Source organism: Cupressus sempervirens, chromosome 9, assembly GCF_028749045.1.
Source record: "Cupressus sempervirens isolate cs-2001-9-10 chromosome 9, ASM2874904v1, whole genome shotgun sequence".
Taxonomy (NCBI): domain Eukaryota; kingdom Viridiplantae; phylum Streptophyta; class Pinopsida; order Cupressales; family Cupressaceae; genus Cupressus; species Cupressus sempervirens.
Genome location: NC_143126.1, coordinates 733,925,508 through 733,938,035, shown reverse-complemented (window position 1 = coordinate 733,938,035; position 12,528 = coordinate 733,925,508). Strand labels below are relative to the sequence as shown.

The 12,528-nt window shown below is 35.7% G+C and overlaps 1 protein-coding gene across 4 annotated transcripts; it reads left to right on the top strand.

Moving 5' to 3' along the window:
* The first annotated feature begins 644 nt into the window (after positions 1-644).
* LOC149540803 (phosphatidylglycerophosphate phosphatase PTPMT2-like) lies at positions 645-12,281 on the top strand. 4 transcript variants are annotated; one of them, XM_089801891.1, is made up of 8 exons: positions 645-737; positions 838-960; positions 3,055-3,393; positions 4,517-4,639; positions 7,249-7,342; positions 8,762-8,844; positions 11,602-11,691; positions 11,774-12,281. In XM_089801891.1, the coding sequence occupies exons 3-8, from the start codon at positions 3,163-3,165 to the stop codon at positions 11,957-11,959; spliced, it is 807 nt and encodes a 268-aa protein (XP_089658017.1). In that variant the 5' UTR covers positions 645-737; positions 838-960; positions 3,055-3,162; the 3' UTR covers positions 11,960-12,281. The 4 variants fall into 4 exon arrangements, with proteins under 4 accessions (XP_089658017.1, XP_089658015.1, XP_089658016.1 ...); XM_089801889.1 differs by having other exon boundaries at positions 2,996-3,393; XM_089801890.1 differs by having other exon boundaries at positions 645-960.
* The last annotated feature ends 247 nt before the right edge of the window (positions 12,282-12,528 follow it).

Below are 12,528 nucleotides of genomic sequence, written 5' to 3'. Positions count from 1 at the left end.
AACTATAGATTTACACAATAATCTACCATAATCATTATATATTTCGTCCCCATGATGTATACATGTGAGGTGATGTGACAATAATTTCAAAAATCTCACACAATTATATCTAAAATTACTATTCTTGCACAACTATTGACATCATGAGTGACGAAATTCATGGCTTCAACTTAGAGTTAGATGGTGGATCGAGAGCCTTCTACTTGAATTTTGATGGATGAATCAATTTTATAAATGTATTAATTTCTTAGAATTTGAGTTTGAAGATTAGACCTACCTACATTTCGCCATCACAAGCTTTGCATGTTCAAAGGAGTGATATTTGTTTTGGTTTTACCAAGAAATTTGTGTAAAATTGAAGAATTGTGTAGATGATTGCAGTCCCCACACTCCCCCCAAAAAAAAAAAAGTCTAGTCAAAGCATGTCAGAATGACGCCGAGTCTTTGCCACGTCGGACAGCATGGCTCACAATCCCCAATTATAGCCATCATAATTTCGATGTACAAGAGACCCATGTTTGCACCGTTGTCACTGCCACGTCAGCCTCTATTGTAAATTACTGCAGGTTGGGAGTTAGGTCAAGTGGAGCACCTCCTGTGTGTACTAAAACGGAATAAAAAGGCGAAAGTTTTATAAAAAACTGGAAAAACGTGAAAACAAGGGAACAAACATTCAAAATCCGGAAAAAATAAGGCGTACGCAAATTCCAAGCAGTTTATGTTCTCTCAGCGAAACGGTCGGGAATTCGGTGCAATTTTCACGCCATATTTAGTTTGAGATTAGTTTGTTTCAGTTTGACGCATGGCTTGATCATTGATGGCTTCATAAATCAGCAGAAGCAGCGGCGTTCTTGGATACACATCGCTGGCCGTGGCCTTTGCATTTAGTCCATCCGTTTCGACTAGGGTTTCGGATCCGGTCGGGCCTGCTTTCTATTATTGTTGTTGCTGTTATCTCAGGTAGGTTTGTAAATTGCATCGCATTCCAAAATCTGATTTCAGTTATCTGATGCTTCATGTTCTTTCTGGTGTGTATCCTTCTTTGCAATCTCTACTGTTTATCCCAGTGCTGATTTATATACCATTTTGATCGCATTGTTGTTTTGGTTCCTAAATGAGTTTTTGCAATTCGCAACGCTGTAAAATTGGTGTTTATTTCATTTTAGGTTCGGATATTTATTTCATCAGTGTTAACGTTTGGAGTTTCATGTTTCTCTCTGCTTTATTTCATTTAACAGTGCTCAAATGGATTAGCTTTTTGTGGTCTATCATCTTCAGTAATTTTTTTTTTCCTAAAGGTTTGCTAATTTTCACCACTTTAGGCCTTTTTATATTCACAATCTTGTCTTTGATAAATTGCCATTGTGGTGTAACCCTGGCATAGATGCCATCAGAATGGATATCAAGAATTACCTGAAATTTGCACCTGATAGGGTCAGTTGTGAACGATGCCACAGAATTTAATGTGGTCTTTTACTCAATTCAACTTTTAACATTTAATGGCCTGGTAAGTTGTAATGGCGACTTGCACCTGGCAGAATCAGTTGTGGATGCCACCGAGTTGGATTTGGGTTCTTACTCGATTTAGTTTCAAACATTTTATGTTCTGGCGAGTTTTGGCAAAAATCAGAAGTTATCGCAGACCTTCATCTGGACTGTTCAGTTGTGGACACCAGATGGTTGAATATGATTGTTTTCCTAATCTATTAATACATGTAATGGCCTGGCGAGATGTTAATGACACGGTGTTGGATATGGTATTTTGCTATGGTATTTTTTTATTTTCAACATTTTACCAGTCCAGTACTTATACGTCTTGATGTTAAATTTTTCTTGGATTGGCTAGAAATTGAACATAGAATCTCCCAGGGTGGTGTGATCACTGAGCTACTAGCTCCTATATGATTTACAAACATTGATTCCTCGTATCTCTCATCTAATGACCTTTCACTAGATTCTCCATCATTCCCTCCTTTTATCCCACAATATGGTCTTTGTCCAAACTGGAAGTCTGCAGAAACGGTATTTCCAGAAATTTTAAATGGGTAAGGAAAGATAGTTTTATTAAAATTGCACAAAGGTTAAATTTCCCCTGAGTCAGTTGAGAAAACTTGTCTTACATTATATGAAGATGCACAAAATGCAACCTATGAGGTATAGCCTCAGACACCCCAAAGTTTTGTTCTACCTCCTACTAGAAGAAATCTCTGGTTTGAAGCTTTTTTTAAACTTCTTTCAGATTTTCATATTAATCAAAGCATTTTCCTTTAAGATCTCTAATTTCTGATCTCCATTGTCCAAGTATCTTTGCTTGTGGGGTCTAAAGGAGTTTTTTGTGTATTTAAATTTCTAACGTGATCTATTATTGTGTATCATTAAATTGATTTGAGATTTTCTCCCCCTAGCCTCAAAAATAGTATGTTGCATCCTGTTCCAAAATGCTGATTCCTAAAATCTTCTAGAGAGGTGCTGGAATATAAGCTTGGATTCATAAAAGCCAATATAAGCTTGGATTCATATCTGTGCCTGAATCATCTTTAGGTGGAGGTCAATGCTTATTGAACTTTATCCATCATGCTGATACACCTTTTATCAAAATAAATTTTAATTTGTTGAATGCAATACATGATGCTTTAAATTCTAATTAATATTCATTTTGGTAAAAAGTGCATCCAGCATGCTGGATAGGTCCCTGGTCTCTGAATATTCACGTGGGAATTTTGCAAATGTTTATAGGAATATTCAGGAACTTGTCAGGAGTTTAGTAAGTTTTCCTTACTGTTGCTAAATGTTTCCAAAACTCTTTAATACTGTATCGTAGAGTCTCAAGAAGTCTACTGTAAAGACTTCATTTTCTTATGTCATTATCAATTTTTTAAAGTCTTCTCAACTATTGCTGCAACTTATCATTTGATTGCTGGGCATCTATATGCTTTTGTTATTCAATTTCCTTTTTAATAATGCTTATTTTTAACTATATTTTTTCTGTGGACAGACTATTTTTGGAGGATCTGAATTGAATTCCGGGTTGATTATCTCGTAATGTTGTGGCAGGCTTTAAAGCTGTCGTCTGGATTTGGATCAACATTAATCCAGAGTTTATCACAGAGAATATTGTTTATTTTAAAATTAGCACAGCATTCCAAATTCATAACAAAAGGGATGGTAGCAATAAGAATTTTAAAGGCTGAACCTATCCAGTCTCAATGTAAGGCTGTTCATTGTGATCGCACTAATCATGAAGATGAAGTCAGCGATGGAAGAGTAGAGAAAACTGCGAAGAGGGCCTTTGTAGGTGCAGGAGCTCGAGTACTGTTCTACCCAACACTTTTATATAATGTTGTCCGTAATAAGCTTCAACCAGAGTTTCGATGGTGGGATCAGATTGATCAGGTATAAAAAAAATTATCCTTGTTTTTCTATAGTATGATAATCTAAATCAGAAGAATTATGACGAAACAATATAAAGATGGCCAAGCATCCGTCTATCCTTTTACACAGCCAAATCATAATTGTACACTTTCAAATCTCTACTTCATTTCAGTATATGTATTAACATGCTCTTTCCATCAGTAACACTGTTAGACATTGCACCTTATTTATATCTTGAAGGCTTCACATTAGTACTCATCAGCAACGGATTCACTCAGCTGCAGGATGCATTGAAGGGCAGTGAGGAGTGCTGGGAGCCTACCTTTACAAATTATTCTGCTTGCCAGAGATATGAATTCAATGGGAGATTGTTTGGAGCCCTCTGGCCATACAGTTGGTAGTTATATGAGTAAGAGTGTATGGGAAATTATTAAATGACAGCTTGGCAGTGAAAGGTGTGGGAGCTGGAGATTGAACTATAGCAGTCAATTTCCCCTTTTAATTGATCACAATAATGTGCACATTTATTAATCCCAAGTTTGTAAGGAGGACTGCCTGTGGAATAACTGCATCCTCTTTTGAATTTTCTCAACAGCAGAACCGGATATTGTAGAGAGCTCATGTTAATGAGTAACCCCTCTTAAAGTACTAGATGGAATTGATATGATTTCTATCCTTTTATCCATTCCCATCCTTTCATCCATCTGAACAAATCCCATCGTCTTTTGTAAGCTTGAATTAATTTAATATAATATCTTAAATCCTCCAAGGGCACCTGACCTAATACAGAAATAGGTCAACTTTGCCTTGCACACAGCTATTCCTTCTGCATTTCATAAGTTTGTAATATTCAAGGATTTGTTTCAGCAGATGTTAGAATTGTTGAATATCATGACATACTTCGTTGTATTTGTTATTTAGATAATTCTGTAGGCATTGAGCCATACATGATGATACTATCAATCAGCTTTTTAACTATTTGTCCATTTGACCATAGTTACTGTAACTCAACATGGTGAACTAACTTTTTTATTCCTTATCAGCGATGTGCCCAAATTTTTTGTTTTACAATTTAAATTTGTGATTTGATATCTGCTTTCCTACGCTTATATGTTTGTGTTGTTTAACCTTGTGTATTTTTCAGTGTCTCATTTTAGGTGCTGTTCCATTTCGTAAAGATGTGCATCGCCTTAAAGACCTGGGTGTAGAAGCTGTTGTTACTCTGAATGAGCCATATGAAACTTTGGTGCCATCCTCTATGTACCAGGTGAAGTTTCTTCTTTATTAGGAAATTACGAATCATTTTATGTCATGCAAATGATGTTTTACACACACATTACATTTTTTACTACAATTTGTCTGTTCCTTTTTTCTGTCATTTGATTATAAAAATCATACAAGACACAAAAAGACATCTGTGAGACTTTTTTATGTGGTTGTACAACTCTGTAAATGTAAGTTCCTTTTCTTTTTATTTTCTTGTGTATTAGTGTTTTATATCTTATTTTATCATAATATGGAACATAGGTTATGATTTCTTGATGTCAAATCTTCTTCAAATATGACCTTTCAATGTCTTAAGTACACTTTTGTGCCACTGATATTTTTCTGGACGAATTAAATAAGTATTTCTTGATAAAATGAAGGAGTTCATTTCTTCCTTGTAACATAGTAAATGAAATGAAAATTACTCGTAATTTAATCTGAGATAAACATCTTGGATTTTGTTGATATTTTCTCAGAATGCTGTAGCCCAATGAGTCAGTCAGGAAAGGATATATGGGCATAATAGCAGAAATTGTTTCTGGATCATGATTAGTTGTTGCTTGATGAGCTGTTTTTTTTGATCAAATCAGTCAAACAGATTTATTGACTGCATTCTGACAATTATTTGGCCAATTGTTTTTAGGGTTTCTGGGGATTATTTCTGGTTTATAAAACTCTATCTTCTAGTTTGTAATTTATTCCCTCTAGAGATTATAGGTTTCATTTGGTTTTATTAATCTTTAGTCTTGACTTTACTTTGATATTTAATTTCTCCCATATTCACCAGGAAGAAATTTGCGTTCAGGCCCCATTCTTTATTCATAACTGCATCTTTTGGTGATATATGCAATTGTAAATAGGTACACATTTTCTTATACCTCTGTACCTTGTTTTAAGAAAACCTGCCTTCTTTCCACCCAAGTCCCCAGTGGTTGTGATTATGTACCACATCTCAGTTATTCTTATACCTCTCTACCTTGACTTAAAATGACCTGCCTTCCTTTCATCCAAGCCTCTGTGATTGTGATCATACACCACATCTCATAGTAACTATGTACTGATTTTTTGGAGTACAATATATACTCTACCAAAGGAAAATACATCTATAATCTAATCCAAAAGAGCAATATTGTTAGCAGTACCAGAATTTTGAATCTATTAATTTTTCATGTCAAGCATGTGCAACTTTGATGAAAATTGAAGTGTCAAAAGTGCACGAGAAAGGTTTTTATCCATATAATTAACTTTTAAGTATAAGCTGCTGAGAAAAGTGCAGGTATGATATGTATTTTTCAGCACTACTAAGTTTCAATGTTTACTCTTATCAAATCCAACATGTTAATTCTTTTGCACTGCAAGCACTTGTACTCGAGTTTTCTATATTTTTTTGTGTGAGCCTTCTCTTCCAGCCCTTCCTTGATCTTCTTCACTGTATAGATCAAGTTAAAGGTACCCTGCTTGGTAGGAGCTTACTGTAATGTTCTTGTTGGGTTTCTTGCCTTACCTGCTATGAGTTAATTTTTGATTTGATGGTCAGACTTCTAATGTATTTTAATTTTTTAATTGATGGGCAGACTTCTAATGTATTTTCCGTGGTTGAGAAAATTGTTCAGAATCAATTGAATTTTTTAATAATAACTCATCTATATTGTTCTCCAACTTGCTAACTGCTTCCTTATTAATTGATGATGTGCCTGCATATCTTGCACCTTGCCACCAAGTGCCTTTTTTGTCATTTTTCTCACAGTTTTGTCTTCCTTTTCATGCCACTAAGCTATTGATGGATTCATTACTGCATCTGCTATCCCAATAGAGTAAATTGGTTTGGAGCCAATTGAGTGGAAGGAACTTCCATTTTGAAAAAGTCTAAATTTTTAAATTTATATTCTATTTCACAATTGTCTTTAATGTTTTTTTATGTTGTGTAGGAATCAAATAAGTTCAAGTTATTTGTCTTAAAATTATCAACTGCCTAAGACAGGTAAAAGACATCCTTTGATCTTGGCTTTGTCAAAGGAATCTACATGGTCTATCTGTTGGTCTGTTTTTCCCTACACAAATTATTTTGTTTGCTCTTGAGAATATACATTGTTAATTTTGTAATTTCTGCTGAAATTTGATCATGTAATGTCATTGTTTCATTTTTAGCCTTGTATTGCCACTACATTTTCTGTGTAGGAGGTCTTGCTTCTTCCCAGCTGGGGACATGGCAGATGGTTCTGCTCCAGAGATGTGATTCATCTTGTCTCCATAGATTTTATAAGATAGTAATTTTAGGCCATTTTCTATTTACTTTTTACTTTCCACAAAGAATGTATAATCCTCTATTTCAAGTTCTTTTGCTCTAGGGACTGTAATTTTTATTGTTAAAGAGATCTTGATGGTACATGTTTTATTTTAAAACCAGCATGCTATTTCCATTGGGCAAATAAAGAGATAAATTCAGCTATTGGAAACCTACCTAATTATTTTTAACATATGCTACTTCTAAGTTGACTAATTTATCAAAGTTTCGAATAAAAATACAAAGAATTTCACATTTCTCTGCTTTGCATTTATGCAATGATTGTTGGTACAATTCTTATTTTTGTTTTGTTTCTATTTCTTCAGGATGAAGGTATCAAGCACCTGAAAATTCCCACTAGAGATTATCTTTTTGCTCCATCATTTGAAGATATTTGTCAAGCTGTAGAATTTATTCATGGTTAGTAATATCTCTATTGGAGTTAGTATTTAATTTGATTATGGGAAAATGGTATTCATTTTTTTATTCAATTGTGCCTGACAATTATTATGTGAGTCTTTGTCCATAAAGTTTGAAAGAATCTTTGTAAATTCACAAATGTAGTGATTGTAGAAGCTAACTTCATTGGGAGCTTCTATTATGGCTATTTGAAACCCCATAGCTGAGATACAAGTGTGCCTTTGAAATGATTCAATAAATGACTTGAAGGCTGTTCTGTGTTTTTCCCTCTCTTGCTTTCTAGAGATGGCAGGATCCAGGTGGGTCCGTTATAGGTGGCACAGGGGTTTAACCAACGTAAAAGAATCATAAAGGGGAAATGTTTTTTTTGTTCTTGTGTCTCGTGAATTTTTGTTTACACCAATTACATAGCAGGCTCTGTTTTACTGTGAATTGTTATGGCTTCCTTGCACCCACATAATCCATTCTCTAATTTTTACTGCTTCTTCTGCTTTTCTGTCAGCCAATTCTAGGTAGAAATGGGTGTTTGCCTTTTACTAAATCAAACAGTACATACAAATCTTAAATAATGTCAGCAACTGGTATTCCTTACCTAGCTCTCTGAGATCTCTGAGGCTGATGTTACAACTGATCAAAGAATTGGTATATATTATTTTCATTAGTTTGTCCCCAGAATTTTGGAAGGTTTCACAATTTTCATGCAGGGTAACTAGCTTCCTAAACCGCACATTATTTTCAGTTGTTTCCTGGATTCAAGTAACTCATGCAATTTTGATATATAGGCCGATAATATTTGAGATGACAAATTCTATTTAACAGATGTGATTTATAAGTATTCTGTTTCAAGTGTTAGTGCAATCCTGTACTTTAGGCCCTAAAATGGGATGGGTAACTGTTTGACTTGAAACTATGTTTTTAATTATTGTGAACTGAAACCTAATTTGATGATTATTGTTTCTAAAGAAAAGATATGGTAAGTTTCTTATTGATAGTTATATCTTCACTACACATGAATATGTGGGTCTATTCCAGATTCAGTGTATGGCCGGTTAAGTCAATTTCAAGGATCCTATGCTGAATACTGTGGTCTATGCATGGATCATTTACCATATGTGTTTATGGTTGATATTTGTTGCAGGCCATTGCTTAATGATTTATGCCACATAATGTTACAACTGGCACTTGTAAACATTGGATTTTTTTATTTCTTTTTTGCATTTTGATTCATTGAAGTTTCAACAAAACTTGGATTATGACATTTCTATCATGCACATTTTCTCTCTGTATATCATCTTGTAAGTATTGTCTGTCTGATGATCATGTTGTACCTTGTTGGTCTTAGTGCTGTTATGATTTACTTTTACATTAGAAACTGTCATTTATTGCAAGTTTAGAGCCTGTCTTGTCCTTTTTTTCCAGAGCACACGATAATGGGAAAAACAACCTATGTCCATTGTAAAGCTGGCCGAGGTCGCAGTACAACTATTGTTCTATGTTATCTGGTATGTTTATTTTGTTTGTTTTCATTTTATGATTTCCAAAGTTCATTTTCTCAATATAAAATGAAATGGGTTTCTCAACCAAGTACACAGCAAGAATGAGGAGTAGATTAATAACTCAATATGCAAGGTTTCTGGTGTAGTTCAGTCTAGGCATAATTCAATTGGAGCTATTTGTTTTCTTTTTTTGATAGGTAACAAGTTTTTAGTATTGATTATAAGAAGATAATGCTTACATAAGTATGCCATAGTGTAAAGTGGCCACACCTCTCAAAAGTCCTCCTAAATACCCTCGCCCATTGACATTAAAGTCAAAACATACATACTAAGGGCATTAACAACCACAAACACAGCCCATCCATACAAAAAAGTATTCGCATGCATCCTCCTTTGTAAAATTTGGGATGGAAGGGTCGTCCTCCACTGATTGCCTCTTCCTGCCAGTTTCACTCATGCCCGCCTCCCCTGCCAGAGACACATCAATCCAAACTCCTGCCCTCGTGTACTCCCCTGCATCACCAAGTCCTTCCCTTAGCAGCTGGCGTCTCAGCGGTTCTCTAGGTGGTCGCACACTTTTCCTTGGTGTCGTCTTGATAAAACCCCTCCTCATCGTCCATCACCCAGTCTTGCAAGGATTTAACCACCTTCCTCCATCCTTCCATAGCTTTTGGTAGGTTCACCCTTGAGGAGCTGCAGAAGACCAGACGACCAAAGGTTGTAGCGAGGAGTCATGGCCCCCAATCAGTCTCCACAGTTCCTGCCCAATTTCCAGTCCAACACCCAGCACGGCTTTGTTGATAACATCGTCTATCCCCAGCAACCATTGCGGGTCCAGATATGCAGCAATGACCCTGCGGACTTCCTTTTTTGTCTCTCCAACTAACAGAGCCAGAGCCACAAAGAGGGACACTACATACAGGTTGGACCTTCTCCTCCAGTAGGTGTCCAAGTATTCTGGGCTGAACCTCTCCATGATACCACTCATGAATCTCTGGTCATCAAAAAGAACGATGTTCTTCAAACGCCTTGCTCTGATCCTCCTTTCATACTCTAGAGTTTGATTATCTGATTCCAAAGCAAAGTTGGCCTCCATCTCTGGTTACCCTACAACTTCCCCGCTGAAAAAGGACCCCGCCCTTCTTTTAGTCATGCCTTCGAAAGATCTGGAAGCCCACACTTGAAGAATAGTTTAATTATTGCAGATCCTCTATCCCACGTGGGGGATAGCTTCCTCATGAGTGTCCTTCAAACTGGGGGTTAAAATTCATTATTGAGATGTACTCCTTTAAAAGGGAGGCATTCACTCATGAAGCCACTTCAATACACTACATCCTTATTCCAGATTGAGAAACCTGAAGTCTTCAAAAATTTCATGCTGGTTCCCAAAAGAGACATTCGCTCCCAAGTTGGCCAACTTATTTGCCACCTTGTTTGCCTCTCTTTAAACATGGGATATCCTGAAGTCATCAAACTCTGTCAGCAGGCACTTTACCTAGCTAATGTGCTTGTCAAAATGCCAAGACTCATCTTTCCTTTAATGATTCCATTTATAATAATCTCTGAATCTCCTTCCAGATGCACTCGTGACTTGATGGATACCCTGTTTAACTCCTACTACTAGAGCCTCCTTGGCTGCTTCACATTCTGCCACATTGCTTACGGAGTTACCTTCGTGGTCTTGTGCTATGCATCCACAACCTGATATACCCGGGTTTCCTCAAGCAGCCCCATTAAAATCTATTTTTATCCGTCCTTCCTCTGGTGGTTGCCAACAGCATTTTTCCTTTCTTTGTTGAGGATCAACCCTCAAAGGTCCATCAACCCTCAAAGGTCCATTAACAAGCTGGAGTTATTTGTTTTTACTCTACTGATTTCAATTTTATTATTTCAAGGTATCTGGTACTCAATTAATCTGATTTCTAGTTTATTTTAGTCTATTCCCAAACTCTTCTGCTTGACAACTCTGCACATTTTGTCAGCAACTGATTCCTGTTCATATTTTGAATTTATGATAATTACTAATTTTTTGTTGATTCTCAGCAGATTGTAATACACACCATAGTGACAAGTATTACCTTTTTGTAGTGTTTACAAAAATTGTTGAATCCTCAAGTTTTGTAAAAATTACTCTATTCTTTAATCTACTTCGTGTTTTTGGACAATCCCACATGGCTTTTTCTTCTGTGATGAAGTTACATATGGACAGGTTGAGATTATTTGGAGTTAGTTTCCTAAACTTTGTCTTGAGCACTTCTATTATCCGTCTTCATTTATATGTCATAAATTCCCTTGTGAGTAACCTCCAATCTGCCTCATTAGTTTATATTACAGCTGAAGGCGTTTTATGTTGTAGTGGGATATTAGTTTTTACTATTCACATTCTTATATCTGACACAGTACACTGGTCATGTTTGTTAGCTTTTTCATTATGATTTTGTTCTTTTCTATGCTATGCTATACCATCCCTATAATATTATTTAAATACCAAAAACACGTTCTTAAGTTTGAATCAATTGTAAATTCTATATAACTAGGTGTTCAAAAAAAGGTTTTTAGACAACTAGACCTTTGGCTTTGACCTCATTGGGAGAAGGCCTTAATATTCAAATATTTAATTTTAAATAACAGGACTCCAAGCCAAGATCCACACTGAGTACATATGCTACTGAAGAAAAATATTCTTATTTCTGACCATGTTTTGATAGAATAATCACAATATTTTTTGTTCCAATAGTGTAATGTCCAAATTTGGTGTTATAGGTAGCACACAAAGGAATGGATCCAGTTGATGCATATGCGTATGTGAGGTCAAAAAGACCGAGGGTTTTGTTAGCGCATTCTCAGTGGCAGGTATGCTGATATCTATGAATGGCTGTCTTGAATGATTTGAAATTAAGTGATTGACCCGAGCATATGGTATCTGTATCTGCAGGCAGTTCAGGAGTATTACCAAAAGATACATGGCAATAGTTCAAAGAACTTCCAATTTCCTATGCCGTTAGATGATAATTATGAAGATTCAGCTGTGTTTGTTACTAATTCTGATTTAGATGGATACAAAAGTAGCGAGGAAATTTCTATTGTGGAAAAAGAGTTTATAAAAATTACAAAAGCTTAAGATATAATGGCTTGCATAGATTGCGAAAAGTTTTTGTGCAATGGCAGGTGCTTACAGTACCTTCAATGCATTCTGGTTTATAAAAGAGTTTTAGGCAAAGAAGGGTAACACAAATATGATAATATGTAGTTCGCAGGGTACTTTCAAAATTGCTGCAGTCTGTTTTTTTCTAATAGCAGAGCAAGTAATAGTGTGCATGTAGATGAACCTACATGCAACAGTTGAGTAGTCAACATTGTAAGGTATTACATGTAATCAGAGGCAGGTAATGTGTTTTTTTCATATCTGCCTTTATTCAAATCAAGTGTTTAAATTTGCTGTACATTTTTTCTAACACAGTACAAGTTGGATATTGGAATATTTTATGTTCTTGTATGGTAACGTGGATGCACATATTAAGGCCTGTGCCAAAGTTGGGTGTGTTGGTAAAGAAAAATCTAGATCTTCTATTTGCGGGGCACCCTGATGTATCTTTGTATAGTCCTTACAAGAAAATCTTGGAGCCTTTTGAGGAAAATGGTCATATAAATGTTCTAGCTTTTCTGTGGTCAGTGCTAGTACAGAAAATC

Coding starts and splice junctions, on each gene's coding strand:
- LOC149540803 (XM_089801889.1), top strand. CDS start 3,043: ATGTTGTGGCAGGCTTTAAAGCTGTCGTCTGGATTTGGATCAACATTA. Junction 4,640..7,248: donor TGCCATCCTCTATGTACCAG/GTGAAGTTTCTT, acceptor CTATTTCTTCAG/GATGAAGGTATCAAGCACCT. Junction 7,343..8,761: donor AGCTGTAGAATTTATTCATG/GTTAGTAATATC, acceptor CTTTTTTTCCAG/AGCACACGATAATGGGAAAA.